This window comes from Alexandromys fortis, unplaced genomic scaffold (assembly GCF_014885135.2).
Source record: "Alexandromys fortis isolate MF-2015 unplaced genomic scaffold, M_Fortis_MF-2015_v1.1 scaffold_253, whole genome shotgun sequence".
In the NCBI taxonomy this organism is placed as follows: domain Eukaryota; kingdom Metazoa; phylum Chordata; class Mammalia; order Rodentia; family Cricetidae; genus Alexandromys; species Alexandromys fortis.
Window position 1 is genome coordinate 263,031 of NW_026068124.1, and position 17,107 is coordinate 280,137.

At 48.8% G+C, this 17,107-nt stretch overlaps 1 protein-coding gene across 3 annotated transcripts in view; it reads right to left on the reverse strand.

Annotated features, from left to right (window-relative positions):
- Positions 1–2,597: 2,597 nt before the first annotated feature.
- The window catches only part of Pknox2 (PBX/knotted 1 homeobox 2), a 270,318-nt gene continuing 255,808 nt past the window's right edge, over positions 2,598–17,107 (reverse strand). For all 3 annotated transcript variants that reach the window (XM_050125637.1, XM_050125639.1, XM_050125640.1), the window contains exons 11-13: positions 7,885–7,961; positions 6,838–7,016; positions 2,598–5,469 (exon numbers count right to left, since the gene is read on the reverse strand). In XM_050125637.1, the coding sequence (XP_049981594.1) occupies positions 5,237–5,469; positions 6,838–7,016; positions 7,885–7,961 (489 nt within the window). In that variant the 3' untranslated portion in view covers positions 2,598–5,236. The remainder of the gene's footprint in view (positions 5,470–6,837; positions 7,017–7,884; positions 7,962–17,107) is intronic.

Genomic DNA, 17,107 nt, shown 5'->3' on the forward strand with positions numbered 1-17,107 from the left:
GGGAGAGTCTCTTTATGTAGCCCAAACCGGTCTCAAACTCTTCCATCCTCCTGCCTTTATCTCTTAGATGCTTGGATTACAGGCACATATGCCTACCTATGTTTTTAAAAAAAAATATATTGTATTTGTGGGGGGCACACATGCAATAGCATGTATGTGGAGGTCAGAGAACCACTTGAAAGTCTCAATTCTCACTTTCTTCCATGTGAGCCCCAGGATCGAACTTACACAGTCAGGCTTGGTGGCAAGTTCCTTTATGCACTGAGCTGAAAGGGCCCCTGAAGTCTATTGTCTCTGAGCAATGTTCCTGAGGTAGTGTTGTCCCCTCAAAGCTCATGATTACCTCTCAAGGCCAGGCAGGCAGGTGGGACACATAAACAAAGGTATCTGGGTGTGAGATAGGTACAGAGCACAAGAAACGACGGGACTATCTGTGTTTCCACAGATAGATTTTCTCCAGTATTTTGTTTCCAAGGCAGAGTCCTTTTGGACGATCTTGCTTTCCCTTGCTTGATGGAGAAACGGGTTTAGAGAAAAACTTCCCTAGTTACAAACACCCGTCATAAACTCGTCAACTCTGCGCAGTGATGCACAGCTGTAATCCCAGAACTCCTATCGAGTTTATGATAGGAGAATGAAGGACTCAAGGTTGCCTACACTGCTCAGTGAGTTTGGGGCCAGCCTGTGCTACACAGAAAGACCCTCCCCGCAATAAAACAAATCATATTGGGCCTGGAAGGATAGGCTTGTGATTCCAGCTACTTGGAAGGATGAGGCAAAAGGATCACAAATTCAAGGCCTATATGCGCTATAGAGCAAGTTCAAAATCATCCTGGACACCTTAGTGAGACTAAGAACAACAAAAATTAAACACACACACACACACACACACACTCAGAGAATTGGGATGTAGCTCAATGGTAGGACATTTACCAAGCATTTTCAAGGCCCTAGGTTCAATCCTCAATACTACCAAATCAAACCAAACCAAACTGAACCACCCAAAACAAAACACTTGAACCCACTGAGATATTAGAAAAGAAAAGGAAAAATACATAATTAACTACATAAGGACGGTTGTAGCATGACCTCAGCTGACCTCGCCTCAGTGTTGGGCTACCCCAGGAGTAGGGGGAATGTCAGGAGTTAGAGAGTGAATCTCGGGGTAGCAGTTCTTCAGATGCCCCATGGTCATGAGGATGTAGATCCTAAATTGCCTGACTGCCTGACTTTCAAGAGAGACCAGGAATCTCATTTGTTTCAATGTAGAGTCTTCCAACTTCTAAATGTTGGTGTGAAAATCTTAAAAAAGCAACCGCTCAGAGCAAAACACGTCTGTAAACAGGATGTTATCGCAAAGTCCCACTTGACCCCAGCAGCTCTTGCTGGCAACCCTGAGCAATAAAGTTAGAAAGATCAGTGTCCCAGAGTATTAGACTGTGGCTCTACCCCAGTCTTTTAGAATGTGAACTCCCAGAAAGGGCTCCATGACCATGGCTGCTGTATCCTTGGTGTGTGGAACAGAGCCCAGGACAGTGGCAGTTTAACAACCGTGTACTGAACAACAGTGAGCTCCTTGGGATTAAGACCGAGCCAGTTGCAGGCTGCCATTCACTGCCATCCTCTGGCCTAGGTAAGTCAGTTAGAGGGGTTTCTGGGTCAAGAATGTTTAAGTCTCCAGCAGGACTTGCAAGCCTGAAAGGGCCTTTCTGATGGACTGGCAGTGAGGGACAGAAGCTAGACTGACCACTTTCTTGGGCCCTACTATCAGAGTTTCATTTTAGACTAAGGAAATCCACCTACCCCTACCCCCGGTACCCCTCCCTGTCATTACCACAAAGGACATCTCTTTGGGTTGGGTAGCATCTGAATCATGCAGACAATGGCTTGCTGCCTCCTGAGAACACAACCACCCACACCGCAAACCCGCTTCCAGTTGTCAGCAGGGGTGAGAAGACGGCACCTCAGGATGGAAAACCTTGAGCGGAAAACCACATTGGTCTAATTTCTTCGGGACATATTTTCTGCTGAGTGTTTTGCAGAATCCTTAATACGTATGCCTTGGAAGAAGCAGAGACAGATCAAGTGAATCTAAGGAACAGCTAAACAGTTAAATAGGCTTCTTTTCCTGCAGGACTTTTTGGAGCCCTGACTATAATGTGTATTGCACAAAATATAAGACATATTTAGCTAAGGACATTGGGTTAATTTGGCTGGTATTTATTTTAGCTAAGAGTGTTCGACTAATTTGGTCATGAAATTTTTTTCATATATATATATATATGATATAAATGATTTCTTATTTTATTTGTATATGTGAGTGCCCACATGTGTGTTATGTACACAGTGTGCCTGCCTGGTCCCTGCAGAAGTCAGAGAAAGGTATCCTGACTGGCAGGTATCCTTACAGGCAGTTGTGAGCTGTCTGAGGAGGGTGCTGGGAACTGAATGTGTGTCCTCCCTACAAGAGCAGCAAGTGTTAGTAACTGTTGAGCCTTCTTTCCAGTTCCTTTGAATGTGTATGTGTGTGTGTATTCATTCATTGAAACCTCTTCTTGAAATGACAGTGAAGTCTACCCCAATTCTCTCTTTTTATTTATGTTTTATTTTTTGAGGCAAGTCTCCCGTATTCCAAGCTGTCCGCTAACTGATTATGTAGCCGAGGATGGCCTTGAACTTTGGGTTCCCCTGCCTCCATCTCTGGAGGGTTAGGACAATTTATAATCTACCACACCTGGCTCTCCGTCTTTCCAGTTTGGGGAGGTGGTGTTGTAATGGATTAGTTATCTTTTTGTGAATCTTCCGACTTTTCTGACCCCTTCTGCATCCTTGGCCTGGCTTCAGGGAATGCAGAGATGAGTCTAGGGCAGACCCTGCCATGGACATAGTACGAGGGTTAAAGCTGCTGCTCGGGCTGCATCTCTTTCCACGTTCCAGGACTTCCCACCTTTGATCAAAGTAAGGTGGACGTATGAGAGTGATGTGTGGACCATGGCTACACCGACTTGGTAGCAACAGTGGGGAAATACAAAAGTCTACATGGGAAGAGAGCTACGGTCAGGTCTCCACTGCAGTGCGGAGAACTGTCAGGAGAGGGCAGTGCAGAGCTTCCTCTGTCCTCTCCATGCTCTGACTTAAAGAGCGTCAAGCTGGACCATCTTCCTCTCCAGACAGCTACCAGAGGTCACCCTGAAAGCCCCCTACTTTGTCCCTTTCTGAGGGAGGTCAGTCCAACGGGGTGGATTCTGGGGCTCCAGATGCTGTCTGGCCCAGGGTCCCACTGAAGGCATAAAGGACCTCCAAGAAAAGAGAGAACTGTGCACCAGCATTTCGGTAGGTGATAAGATTTACTGAAAACTTCGCGGCCACATTCAGTACTGGTTTGGTGGATACATTGGAAGGAGGTTGCATAACATTAGGCAGGTGGAAGGGGCTGGGAGGAAGATGTAGGCATGTGTATCCATGTGCACACATGTGCACATGTCCGTGCTGATTAGGGTGCTTGTCACGGTGCTGAGTAGAGGAAGTTATGCGTGAATGTATGTATTGTAACAAGAAAAATGAACCAGAAGAGGAAACACGTTTTATCCACTGCGTGTTGCAAAAGTCTCACGCCAAAAAAAGCTTGCCTTTCCTCTAGGTATGGCATCAAAAGGGAGTAAAAAAATGATTGGATCACCCAGATTATAAATAAGGTTATTTGTTTCTCAAAAATCCCTAGTAAAACATTAAATATCAGCTCTTTTGGGGGAGAAATACATTCATTTCCGGGAGACCTCAGAAAAGTGACTATCCTTTTGCTCCGCCCAACCAGGTAGAAGAGGGGAGGCCCGGAAGGTCCCAAGGGTCTCCTCAGGTTGAGCCCGATAGCCACTCATGTCCTAGCACTGAAGGAGATGGCTAATGCACACTCACAAATGAAACTGCACGTCCATCACATTAAACCCAATGGAAAACACACACGTGATCAGTCCTGCCATTCATAGCCATAGAATAGGAGGGGACAGGAGGAGTGGGTGCCAATCGTGGGCCCTCCGAGTTGGGCTTGGAGGGCGTGTGTGAGGGCGGATGGTGGGTAGCCTCCTCCCAGGAGCCCCCAGTTCCTTCAGAGCCGAGCCCAATAGTGTGTGCAGATCAGTTTGTCCACCATCCTCCTGCCATGTTGGTACTAAGGGCAAGAGCAGCAGCACCTCTTCAGCCCCCGGCTTCCCATAGGGATAAAGCTTCTTTCCGATGTGTCTTCTGCCTTCTCTGGAGGATGGAATGGAGAAGGAGGCTAGAGGCTGGCGGTACCAGCCTGGGAGCAGAGGGATACCATGGGGACCTGTGGAGGGTCACAGAGGGGCTGGGCTATCTGAAGAACTCCATCTGAGGAGAGGAGTATCTAGGGTAAAACGTCAAGGTCCTATCGTTACAGGAGATGTGATGTGATCGCCTCGGGACAGATGTGGTCCCCAAAGTCATCTTAGTATGGCTCCCGATCTAGGTTCTGCCGCCTGCTTGGTCCTAGAGCTGACCCAGATGGAAAGCTGCTCTTAAGCTCTTCCAGTTGGACCCACTGACAATGCATTTCCAAGAGAAAGGAGTCTCTTTGGGCTTCCATCCCCCTCTCCTAAGTCCATGGCTGCTGTGCTAAGAGACAGGGTCCTAGTGGGGCAGGCTGGAGCCCTGTGCAGTCTGCGTCCCACTCAGACCTGTAGGATACGGTGTTGACTCAGGCCCTCCTCCTCTGGCCACCACCAGTTATGCATATGGACCATCCTTGAGTATCTTTCAAGGGAGCTCAGATTCTCCTGGGGGGAAATGTTAGACCCCCCCCTCACCCTTCCCTCCAAGTCTGCCCCTTGGCAAATGTCCACTCTGCAAACAGCACCTGTCCACCTCACAGGGCAGGGCTTGTAAACAACCCAAGTCCTTTTCCGTGTGGAGCCATGGGTGCCACCCTTCTTCGGGTATTTGGTGAGTCCAGATCTCACTCTGCCTTCCTGCACAGGCTGACTGGCCCCGGCAATGGAGTGCCCTGCAGTCCGAGGGTCTGGAAGTAGGTGTTCATGGAAGCGTGGTGGTCGGGAAGAAGGAGCAGGGTGTTGCCTCTGCATTTCTTCAAGCTATGATTCGGGGAAGCTAGGGCCCAACTTTCTTGGTGCTGCCTGCCCATATCCCCTCCCTCCCACCCTGAACCCTCCTGATGACACTCCTTTCCTGCTCAGTGACCAGTGCCACCTGGGCTGCCTGACTACTCCAGGGAGTCACTGTGTTCCAAGCCCAGGTCGCTGACATTCGTTGTCTGCAGCTCATCTGCCTCCTCCTCCAACTCCTCCTCCTCCTCTTCTTCCTCTTCCATATCATCTTCATCCTCTTCTTCGGTTCCATCCAATGAGTCGTCGTGCGCAGCCATCATGGCCTGCTGCATGGCCATGGTGGCGTTATCGGAGGACAGGGACTGCAGGTTGTCCAAGTTGATGGAACCTACACGGGAGAGGACAAAGGTTAGGGTACACGAGGACTGTTGGTCGAGTCCAGCAACTTTAGTGATGGGCAGGGTGGATGGGCTGGCTTGTGGGATGGTTTGTAAGAGAACCAAACACTGAGTGAGACAGTTCACAGGCATGGAGATGCCCACCATTCTTTGGCTTCTCTTGCACCACCCCAGGCAATACCCCAGGCTAATACATACATTCTCTATGTAAGTATAGGGAGCACTTTGAGTTTTATTTATATATTTTAGTTCCTAACTACTCTGAAGCAGGATCCTGCATCCTAACTCAGATGAGGAGGAAACTAAGTCTCAGATAGCTAAGTCATGGATTCAAGGAACTGTGTCAGTACTGACCGAGCTGGGATTTTCTGAAAACTTGCCCAGCACCACCTCTATTTATTCCTCTTCTACCTTGACAGATGGTCCCCCACCGCACAGAAACCGGGGTACAGCCATATGCATGAAGCTATGCATGCACATGGTTGTCTCCTTCCTACTGCCCACACAGTGGCCTTCACGTGCCAACCTCAGAGTTGTCTCACTGATTAAATTATTCATTGTTCACCAGAAAACCAACAATTTGAAGAGCGTGTATGAAGGGTGTGATGGAGAATCTGGAAGAACAAAGCTTCTCTTGGCCTCTGTTCACAAGCCAGATGCCCGCCTTGGTATTTATAGATGCCTTGGCCTTGGAGAGCTAAGCCGATACTGACTGCACTGAGCAACCAAGGAATGTGAGGAGTGAGGAGGGGGTTCTGATGAGCAGTCACTGGTGCTAAGGACCGTCATCTTCCACTCCTTTGTGAGCTTGCTTTACGTTTGTTCAAAATTTACACAAGGAGTTTTGGAGTTCTTTTGGCTCGTACTTGTAATAGTCATCCTAGCACTAAGAAGGCAGAGACAGGAGATCAGAAATGCAAGGATTTTCTTGACTACAAAGTATGTTTGAGAGCTGGGCGGTGGTGGCACACGCCTTTAATCCCAGCACTCGGGAGGCAGAGGTTGGCGGATCTCTGTGAGTTCGAGACCAGCCTGGTTCCAGGACAGGCTCCAAAACCACAGAGAAACCCTGTCTCGAAAGACCAAAAAAAAAAAAAAAAAAAAAAAAAGTATGTTTGAGGTCAGGCTACATGAGATTCTGTCTCAAACAAAACAAAAACACAAACATGCAGTAGCAAAAATCAAAAATGTGCACACAACATCCCTTCTTATAGTAAGATTTATAAAAAGCAGAGGCAAGCTTTTTATGTGAAGGCACAATGACAGGGACCCTGGTTGGGTGAGGAGACAGTCATTCCTTGAGTCTTTGCTTTCCAGGAGCCCCACCAGCCCCAACGTATGGCAAGTCCTGATCTTACCATCAGGGTTCGTCCCTGGGGTGCCACCCTGCTGCTGCAGGACGCCGGCAGCAATGGAATTGGGCCAGAATCTTTGGGTGGGCCGGTGCTGAGACTTGATTTTCTTGGCTTTGGGAGCAGGATCTGGGTTGCTGGCGTCAAGCATGGGCTGCAGGATGCGCCTCCGAGCATTGATGAACCTGCCCAGGGGGAATGGTGACGATCTGGTTAGTCGCCATCTGGGTCACATGGGTGTTTTCGGGGTGGGGAAGATGTGAAGGCTAAGCTGCCCAGTGGTGTCAGTGGTCAGATGTACCAGGCTTGGGGTACCAGCCCTCTGTGGCTGAGGAGTTTGTGAGTTACCTGGGGCTTGGTGACCACAGGCAGTGTGGGAAGAAGGCATGAGGAGTTGTCAAAATCCACCGGATTTGAACAGAGAAAGGAAGAGCTGTGGTCACAGTCACCAAATTCTGACTTGGACTTATGACAGTGACCCAGCTTTAGGGTCTAGTACCATCCATCCATCCATCCATCCATCCATCCATCATCCATCCATCCATCCATCCATCCATCCATCCATCCATCCATCCATCCATCCATCCATCCATCTGGCCTGGCCAGAACAGACAAGGACATTGCTATTCCTGTGGGCTCAGGAAGGCATCTCTCCCTTCTCCTTCCCACCTTACTTTGTAAAATGCTTTGGTTTCAGCACTTAAAGAGTTAGGTAGACCAGATAGCCATAGCTGGCAGTACCTTTGCTACCTGATGCAAGACCCTCTGGTTTGTCTGCGTTGGGCTAGTGAGCCCAGATTCTCTGGCAGTGTTGGTTTCTAGGGATGTGCTTGACCCAATCTCCCAGCAGAGGGCGCTGAGAAGCTGCTGTTGCAGCCCAGGACAGGCTGAGTCAGGTTCCCGTAACTAGCCCACATGGGAAGAGGATTGTCCTGGCTGTGGGACTGAGGCTGAGGTAGGTGTGGGCATTTTACCTGCTCTCCCTGATCCGCATTCCCTTGCCAAGTGTGTGCCCCTGGATCTGAGACCTGTGGGCAGGTGGTGCCAACTCACCAGTTGTTAACTTGCAGGAGGGTGAGGTTTGTCTGGGCCGCAATCTGCCTCTTCTCGTCTTCTGTGGGGTAGGGGTGCTGAAATGAAAGAAGGGCCAATGAGCTGTAGCCATGTGGGGGCCAGGTTGGCCCGGAGTTCATCAAGACATGGACACAACCCAGGGCTTGGGAGTCCAAACTGGGGAAAGACAATGCTTGTTCTTGAGGACGGTGGGCCTAGCGTGTACACAGAGACTCCCAAGTGCCTTAGACTTCCCAGCTCTTTCTCATAATGGAGACCAGGGTAGTTTTTAGAGTCCTTTCACTATTGATCGCAAGACACTTTCCTCTGCCTCTCACTTGATCCCTCCGGAAGGCGACTTTCTCCGAGCTAGGATCAACAATGGCCTCCAAAGTCGTGGAAGGCAGTAAGTGGGGGAGGGGGAGGGGGGGATGAATCAATGCAATCTAAGTTCATTGATATTTATATCTACTGCGTGTCAAGATTTACACAAGACATTTGGAAAGACAGGATAAATGTAACGGTACACTGTTGACACCCAACCTTTTAACCCTTTGGAATGTTCCCATACATGTAACCTCATTTCATCAAACCAACCGCGGGGCGGATCAGATGCAAAAAAACTGCCCCCTGTCACTCGGATGGAAGTACTGACTCAGTTCTGCAGACTGTGGCTCTGTATGCCCTTGTGGAGGGCTGAGTGGTACAGGTGTGCCCTGTGCATGCATGTTGCATGCTCCGGCCCAGCCTTGATTATGTGTTTACTCGCCCTCTTCAACCACGCTTCATGAGGGTATAATACACTCTTTGGAATGCATGCTTGTAGTCAACACACACACATGACCACTGACGGAGGAGGACAAAGGAAAATTGGAGATGCTGTGGTTTGGGTACTGAGTGCTATGGAAGCTTACAGGAAGGAAATATGAATCGGCCGGAAGCCTGGGAAGATGGCTAAGGGGAGTGGCATTAGAGAAAGGAAAAATCTGATTGGATGTGGTACCTCTTGCTTAGAGTCCCAACACTCCAAAGGAGAAAGCTGGGGGATCAGCCTCGTCTACAGGAGATGCTCAGGGGGGGAAAAATAATCCTAATAAAGACACAGAAACAAAAGAAAGGCAAAGCCGAGGGAAGTAGGTCTTGAGGCCAATGGGTGCTGAGGCCGAAAACAGAGTTAATGTGTTTCTAGGGCTTTCTGAGGCTTTGGCACACGTGTCTGACATCCAGTAGGCATCATGAGACTCAAAGGGACCAAAGATTCTCCTAGAAGCAGGGGAGACATGGCGGTCTCCAGGGTAGAGGGTCAAGTCATCCAGCATTCTCAGACCAGGATCACTCTTTCTGCTTATGTTGCCTAGAGAATAGAAATGCTGGGCCTTTTGAAAGTCCCAGAGATTGGGCCTCACAAGCCTGCTCTATTGTGACTTGCTGTGAGACCTCAGGCCTGGCACTTCACAAGACATTATTAAGTTATGTAATGATTAAGTACTTGTGCAGAGTTCATACTGCCAGGATGGGGTGGTGTGGGCAAGATGTTTAAAGCTCACAGAGGGAGGAACTGGAATGTCGCAGCCTTGGGCGTGCTGTCATTAGCCGTGAGGAAGGAAAGCAGCCTCTTCAGCTGGCCTCAGGATCATGTGTTGCTTTAATTCACACCTCTGACCCTGACCACCACACCAGGGCATCTGACCCTGTGACTCATACAATATTAAGAGTCTAACAAGAAGGAACACACGCCAACATTACCAGGGCCAATTTCATGCTAATTGGGAGGGAACAGAAGGAGGCTGGAAGGGAAGATATCAGGCCCTGGAGAAGTAGGGACTCTGGGACCCTGGTGACACTCCCTTCCTACTTTATAAGGTTCACAGGAAGGTGCCGAGCAGCCTCCCTGTCCATGGTTAGTAGATTTATGAACCAAGTCTTCCCTTGTTATCTATGAAGGGTTGGTTCTGAGACCCTCATAGACATCAACATCTGCAGATGTCCCAGTCTCGTTCCATAACATGGCACAGTATTTACATACAGTCCATACATCCTACACAGAGCTGGGCACTCAGCACTCTGGAAGCTCAGAGAAAGGGAAGCCATGGTGGACAGATTATCCTGGGTTCTGAGTTACTTAAAATACCTTAAAAGACAATCATATGGAAATAGTCATTATACCATATTAGTTAGGGAAATAATGTTAAGAAAAAGAATCTGTATGTGCTTAGTGTAGTTTTTTTTTTTCAAATATTTTCAGTCCACACTTTGTTCAATCTGCATTATATGGAACCTGCAGGTATGTGAGTTGACCACAAAAAAAAAATGACAGTCTTTCAGCCTCCACATTCTGCATTCCTGTTCTACAGCTGAGGCCTCTTCTCTCATCATCCCACTGCGGGCACTTCTGAATGTCACTGAAAATTTGTAACAGGTCAAATCCTCAGGGAGGCCTTTTCCAGTTCTCTGAGGCCTAGATAGTCACCAAGGCCTCTGAATAAGTGCATTGCCCTTATCATTCAGGGACATAAGTATCCTCCAGGAAGCCGTGGGCTGCTCTTGGGCAGGAACCCTGGATCATCAGATGTCACCTCCACAATGCTCCTACCAGTCATGGCAATCGTGTTCACGTTCAGTGATGCTGTACGAATATACAAGTCAGCAGACACAGGAAGGACATGTGGATCAGGTTGGTTCTTGAGCTGAGCTAAGTCACCAGCTTACACAGGCTGGATGTTGGCTGCTTCCAGAATTCTAGAAGTCAGAGACATCTGAAGTTGGGGGGTTCACAGTTGACGTGAAGGGCGTGTGTGTGGGTCCTCTATTGAAGGTAACCTGTACCAATGTCCCTTTGGATCATAGAACAGAGGTGGCTTGGTTTGGTTGGGAGGCTGTCTAGGGAAGTGGGGCCTCAACTTGGCTTTGAGGAATAGCTGAGCGAATCCAGTAGAGACAGGCCTTCCAAGGCAGGAACCTTATACCATGACTTAGCTATGAGCCAGTCAGCACCTTTTCTGCTTTCCCCTGTTAAGGCGCCTGAGAGGGAAGTCCCCAGCCTAGCAAGGAAGGATGGTGCTTTCTAGCTCTAAGGAGACTGCCGGTACTGAAGGGTTGGATACCTCAAACACAGATGGACAGACTTGTATCTAACAGCTCAAAGAATGAGTATTGCCCAAGACTTGCTGATTATTAGATATTAGATCCCTTACTACTCCCACTACCCAGTCCCACCACCTCTCCTTCTCAGAGCAGTACCTCAGGAGGCACGGGGTGGAGGCTGTGGCTAAGTAGAAACACTTAGCCCAGCTTTGGGAACAGGTGTGTGGGCCAGAACATTCCTGGCACCGCAGCTGAGGGCCAGAGGAGCAGCCCAGCTTGTACACGCCTCAGAGCACATGATTCCTGAGGACAGAATCAAAATAGTTCTGGCTCCCGGTCAGGCCACAATTGAGTCAGCGCTACTTTTAGCACAACTGGAAAGGCTGGAGGCCAAGGACAAGAGAGGGAGTGGAAGGAGATCTTAGGAGGTACGCACTGTGCCATGGGAGCCGCCCTGTGAGCACCAGCTGAAGGGAAGCCCCTGGAGGCGCTAAGGAAGGGCCCAAGCTGGAGCTGAAGCACCCTCCAAGTGCATGAGCCTTCCTTAGAAAAGGTATAGCACTGACTAGAAGATTGCAGATCCTTCTCAATATCAACCTGAAGACTTCCACAACTGGGCAAGGCTGCTTGATGGTGAAGAACCATTGAAGAGAGGGCAGAGTCTTGCCTCACCATCTGTGGACTGTTTGGCCTTGGCTGCTTGACCTGTGTCTTTCATTCTTAGCTTTCTCTGGTTATCATGGGAGTAGGAAAGGAACCCATTTACTGGACTTCAGAATGACGAAATGGGCTGGCAGAACAAGCGTGTGACTCTGACAGATGTATAGAGGCCTCCCAGACTTCTCCAGTTGAGCACTAAAAACTAGGGACTTAAAGTATGTGCATTAAATGGATGTTTTCTTGTTTGTTTGTTTGTTTTTGCTCCATTGCTGTCAGGAACTCCCTCTGCAACCTACCCTAAGAACTCCTCTGCAGCTCTTCCTGACTCCTCCCTTCAAACCTCCACAGCTCTTACCTCCTAGGGCTCAAAGGACACTGAAGTAAGTAGGTTTTAGTTTGAAGGATGAGCTCTGGTCAGAAGAAACTAGTCTAGTACTGATTTTTGCCATCTCTGACAACTTCTTTTGTTCAAACCCACCCTGGTATGATCCTTCCACCTTCTTAGCTCATGTGCATCTCACTGCAAGGTTGCCTGTGTCACATAGGGACCCATTACATGGGGAACATCAGCCAGTGGGTATCAGTGGAGCCCATGCTAGACTGGACCTTAGACTCAGCAGGGAGCTTGGGCTTCCCTTTCCCTCACCCTGCTCAGAGGCCTACCAAACCTTTCTCCACCCCACCCCAAGCCCCCAACCTCAACAACCATATGGCAGGGGCTTGCTTTGGGGCCTTCATTCTGTGGGCATGGCACTGGTTAGGAGGGCCTGTGACCCAAAGGGAGGCAGCCAATAGGGCCAGAGTTTTGAAATGACCGTGTGGCATCATATCTAACATGCCACTGGTGACAGATGCTCCCTGATTTCAGAGATGGCAGATTGGACAAAGCAAGCAAGAAAGCAAGCCAGCGAGTGACCGAGCAAGCAAGCAAGCAAACAGCCAGCCAGCCAGGCAGGCAGGCAGACAGGCAGACAGACAGGCAGACAGGCAGACAGACAGACAGGCAGATAGACAGACAGGCAGGCAGGCAGGCAGACAGACAGGTAGGCAGGCAGGCAGACAGGTAGGCAGGCAGGCAGATAGGCAGACAGACAGGCAGGCAGGGAGGGAGGGAGGGAGGGAGGGAGGAAGGGAGGAAGGGAGGGATGGAGGGAGGCAGGCAGGCAGACAGGCAGGGAGGGAGGGAGGCAGGCAGGCAGGCAGGGAGGGAGGGAGGCAGGCAGGCCTAGCATGACTGGGCAAGCAGAGTTAGTGATGAACTTCTTCCTTCCACACTTGCCTCTGTTTAGAACGCCCATTCTTATTTTTGCTCCTCCCCACTTAAAGACACAAAGAGAGGCACAGAGAACTAAGCAGCATAGTATCCCAGTGAGTGTTCACATACTCATTCACCCTCAGGCCAAAAGACGGGAGTCTGCTCCCACCTGAGCTCCTTTCTGCTCCCTTTCAACCGCCCTCCCAAAGATAAAATTTTTATGACAATCACTTCTTTTTCTTTAGATCTCTGTATGTGTTCTATCCTGCAGCATGATGACTCAGTTTTGCATTTTTTTCTGTTTTTTTTTTTTTTTTTTGAGACAGGGTCTTATATAGCTCAAGTTGGTCTTGAGCTCATAGCCAAGGATGACCTTGAACTTCTGATCCTCCTGCCTCGTCTCCTGAGTTCTGGGATTATAGTCATGCATAACATTTTGTCTGGGTTTTGGTCATTATATTAATGGAATCATCTGTTCATCTACACTTTTGAGTTCCTTGTGTTTTGGTTGCTGTACAGTTTTCTACTGTGGAAGTATCCCACTTCCTGTTTTGAGTCTCTAAGCTATTCTTTGTCCCTGTAGCTTCTATTTCAGCCCATTCATCACACTGAAATAAGACTGGTTCTTTGTAATTTCCTTCCAACCCTGCTCCTGCTCACCTTAAGCCCACCTAAGTCTTCTTCTTCCAGCTTCAATGCTTCCTTAGATCCCTCCCACCATAGGGGTAGCTTGTTATCTACCAACCCAAAAAGAACAGTTGTCAGTTTTTTTGAAAAGGTACCATGCGTTTCTCTTTCTCTCCTTCCCATCTGCACAGAGATGGCCTGGCCCACTGTGTTTGTTGAATGAATTCATGTGGAGCTTTGGGCTATTTGTGGCTGCAGAAGGAGGATAGATAGTGACTCACTGATTCAGACCCCCAGGAATTAGGTGATCTCCCACGTCACCTTACTGCTTCTCCTTGAGTGACTGTAGAGTATTTGTGGGGGAGTCAAGAGGGGATACTTAAGAATCTATCAAGATACCCCACCTGGTGGTGGCACACACCTTTAATCCCAGCACTCAAAAGGCAGAGGCAGGTGGATCTCTGTGAGTTTGATGCCAATCTGGTTTACAGAGCGAGTTCCAGGTCATCTGGGGCTACAATCCTGTCTCAAAAAACAGAAGAAGAAGAAGAAGAAGAAGAAGAAGAAGAAGAAGAAGAAGAAGAAGAAGAAGAAGAAGAAGAAGAAGAAGAAGAAGAAGAAGAAGAAGAAGGAGAAGAAGAAATCCTACTTCTCTTAAGGGGTGGCAGAGGTGACTCTATAAATAACATGATTTCTACATGGTTTGGATCCTGAACCTGCCTCTCACTAGCTTCAGACCTTGGCCAATTTTCCTCATCTGCAAAGTTGGAAAATCATCCTGACAGCCTCAAGGTGGCTACAGGGATGACATGAGTTCACAGAACTGGCCAGGGATTTAGAACAGTGGCTGTCACATTCTGTGTGTGTTTGTTACAAAGAGGTCAGAGAGGGAAAGAGAAATCTGTGGCTGGGCACACATGCTCCAGCTCGGAAAAGGCTGCAGGTGGTCTGCTGGCCGCCAGCTGGAGCCCACACCCTTCATGCAGGTGTGCCATGCTCCTCTGGTCTGCTGGCTGCCAGCTGGAGCCCATGCCCTGTGGTGTACCACACCATGCTCCTTTTCCCCAAAGGGCTTTCTTTCCAGCATCCTCAAAGACTGCTAGGTCCTGTGAACATGTGTGTTTTCTCTTAACCTTCAAAGGTTTCCTAGGGATACTGTGAGACTGTATATCTCTCATGACATTTTTGGAGGGCATCTCTGAAAACCACCAGTCTCCTGCGGACACTCTGTCACCCACCCTAGAGAGTCAGAGGCAGCTTCTTTTTCGGTACAGTGAATAGTGGGTGTGAGTAAACAATCTCATGCCGTAGTAGAAATTCTAGGCCTAAGACTCCTTGGCATCGAGAGGTGGGTGCCCAAGAACAAAGCCAGCTGCTTTCTGCTTCCCATTCTGGCCATGCCACGGTGCCATGTGGGTCATCAAACTCCCAGGTAAGAACAGGAATGAAGAGAACTTCATGATGAGAGTATTTGGAAGGAGGCAGCAACAGTTAAGTGTTAAAGCAACAATGGACGATGATCACTTGAGAGACAACTGTCATCCAAAGTGACCTCCCACATCCCACTCAATCCCAAATCCAAGCCGTCCTTAAAGTCCAGCCTAAATGCCAACTTCTTTCCTCAAGACCTGTGAATAAACATCTCCAAACTGCTCAGAGCCTAAAGACTTCTGGAGCCCATCGTCTCCCTCTGAAGCCCAAGAAAGGGCTGTGTAGAGATAGTGGTGCCTCACCTCAGCTATGGCTTGGGGTGCTGGATTGGCTGGAGGCTCCTGACTGGTCTCCACAGCAGTCAGACCAATGACTTGGCTATTCTTAGAAGACTGGAGCACTGGGCTCTGTGGTGCCACCAGCACCCACTGTCACATGGCACTCAGCGCAGGGTGCTCTGAGATGGTTCAGACAGTCTCTCTGTTGAACTCCATCTGCCTTTCTTGGCTTTCGACCAGACTCCTCTGCAGTCATACAGAAGTCTATGGGGACACTTCCCACCTGCTGACAGCAGTATTTACCCCTGCGGGATGCCCACAGCAGCTGGTTAAGTGTGGACACTTCAGTGTGTGGAGAATTCGGGGCTAGAGCCCTCACTGTGTGCAATCAAGGCAATGGCGAATTAGACTTTGTTCTCAGTTCAAAGGTGAGGGGAAAAAAAGATCTCAGAGAAGCATACTGCTAGCTCTAGTTATACAAAAAGTAAGGGGCAGGTCAGTGGTAGGGTTTGGTCCCCTGCACCCTAAACCAAGCTATTCTATCTCTAGCCACTTGCTAAATACTGTTCTTTAGAACACATTAGCAATCGTCTTCAACATGGTGTGTTGGATAGCTCTGTCAACTTTATACAATCTAGAATCACCTGGAAAGAGAGGCTTAGTTGAGGAACTGTCTAGATTAGGTTGGCCTAGAGTGCGTGTTCGTGTGTGTGTGTGTGTGTGTGCACGCGCGCACGCACATGCACATGTGTGTGATAGGAGAGACACATTCTTTCTATTATCTTGATAAGGAAAGATCTAGACAACTATGGGCAGTACCATTTTCTGGGCTTGGGGGCCCAGTTTGTATAAGAAAGGAGAGCTAACAAGCAAGCAAAGCTACCGCATCCATTTCTCACTGCTTTTGACTGTGGATGTGACATGACCAGTTGTTGGAAGTTCTTGCCTGGATTTCTCCACAATGATGAACTTTAAGTTACCTTTCCCCAGGAGGTTTAGCTGCAGCAACAGACACAAAGTCAAACAGCAGGCACTGCTCTACCTGCTTTAGGAGTAGGAGCTCAGAGCTAGGGCAGCTGACTGACCTGTGGAAAGCCACAGAGCAAGTGAGCATGAAACCAAGCAGGACCACAGCAGGTCAACGAGCCTTCCAAGCTCGGTGCCTGATGCCCTGCCATCAGCCTTACTTGAATGTGCTGCTCCTATATTTGAATGGGTCAGAGATCTACAGTACTTCTCAACCTTTCCCCAGAGGATGTGCCTCCTGTTGTCACTTTAACAGACACCCTCCTTTGTCTGGGCACATTTCTGAATATGATGTAGAAAGACTTTGTGTACAGCCAGGCAGTGGTGGCGCACGCCTTTAATCCCAGCTCTCAGGAGGTAGAGGCAGGCGGATCTCTGTGAGTTCGAAGCCAGCCTGGTTTAAAAGAGCTAGTTCCAGGACAGGCCCCAAAGCTACAGAGAAACTTTGTCTCAAAAAACCAGGGAAAAAAAGGGGGAGGGATTGTGTATAACCTCATACTTGGTTCTGGACAGCTATTCTGTGTTTGACCAGCATAGGCAGCCAGTGTCTCTCATCTTTACTGACTCCTGCATTCTTGACTCTTTGGAGTGTTTGCTCTGTGTATTTAAGTGTTTTGTTTGCTTTTGAGACAGGGTCTCACACAGCCTGGCCTTGAATTCCTGTTTCTCCTGTCCTTACCTTCCAGGTGTCTAGATTATAGGCATGTACTGTCATAATTTGGCTCCTAGCTTTAATAAAAAGATGATGATGATGCACATGGGTATGTTTCTCGTGTGTGTGTGTGTGTGTGTGTGTGTGTGTGTGTGTGTATGGAGATCAGAGAACAACCTGTGGGAATTGGTTCTCTCATCCCACCCTGTG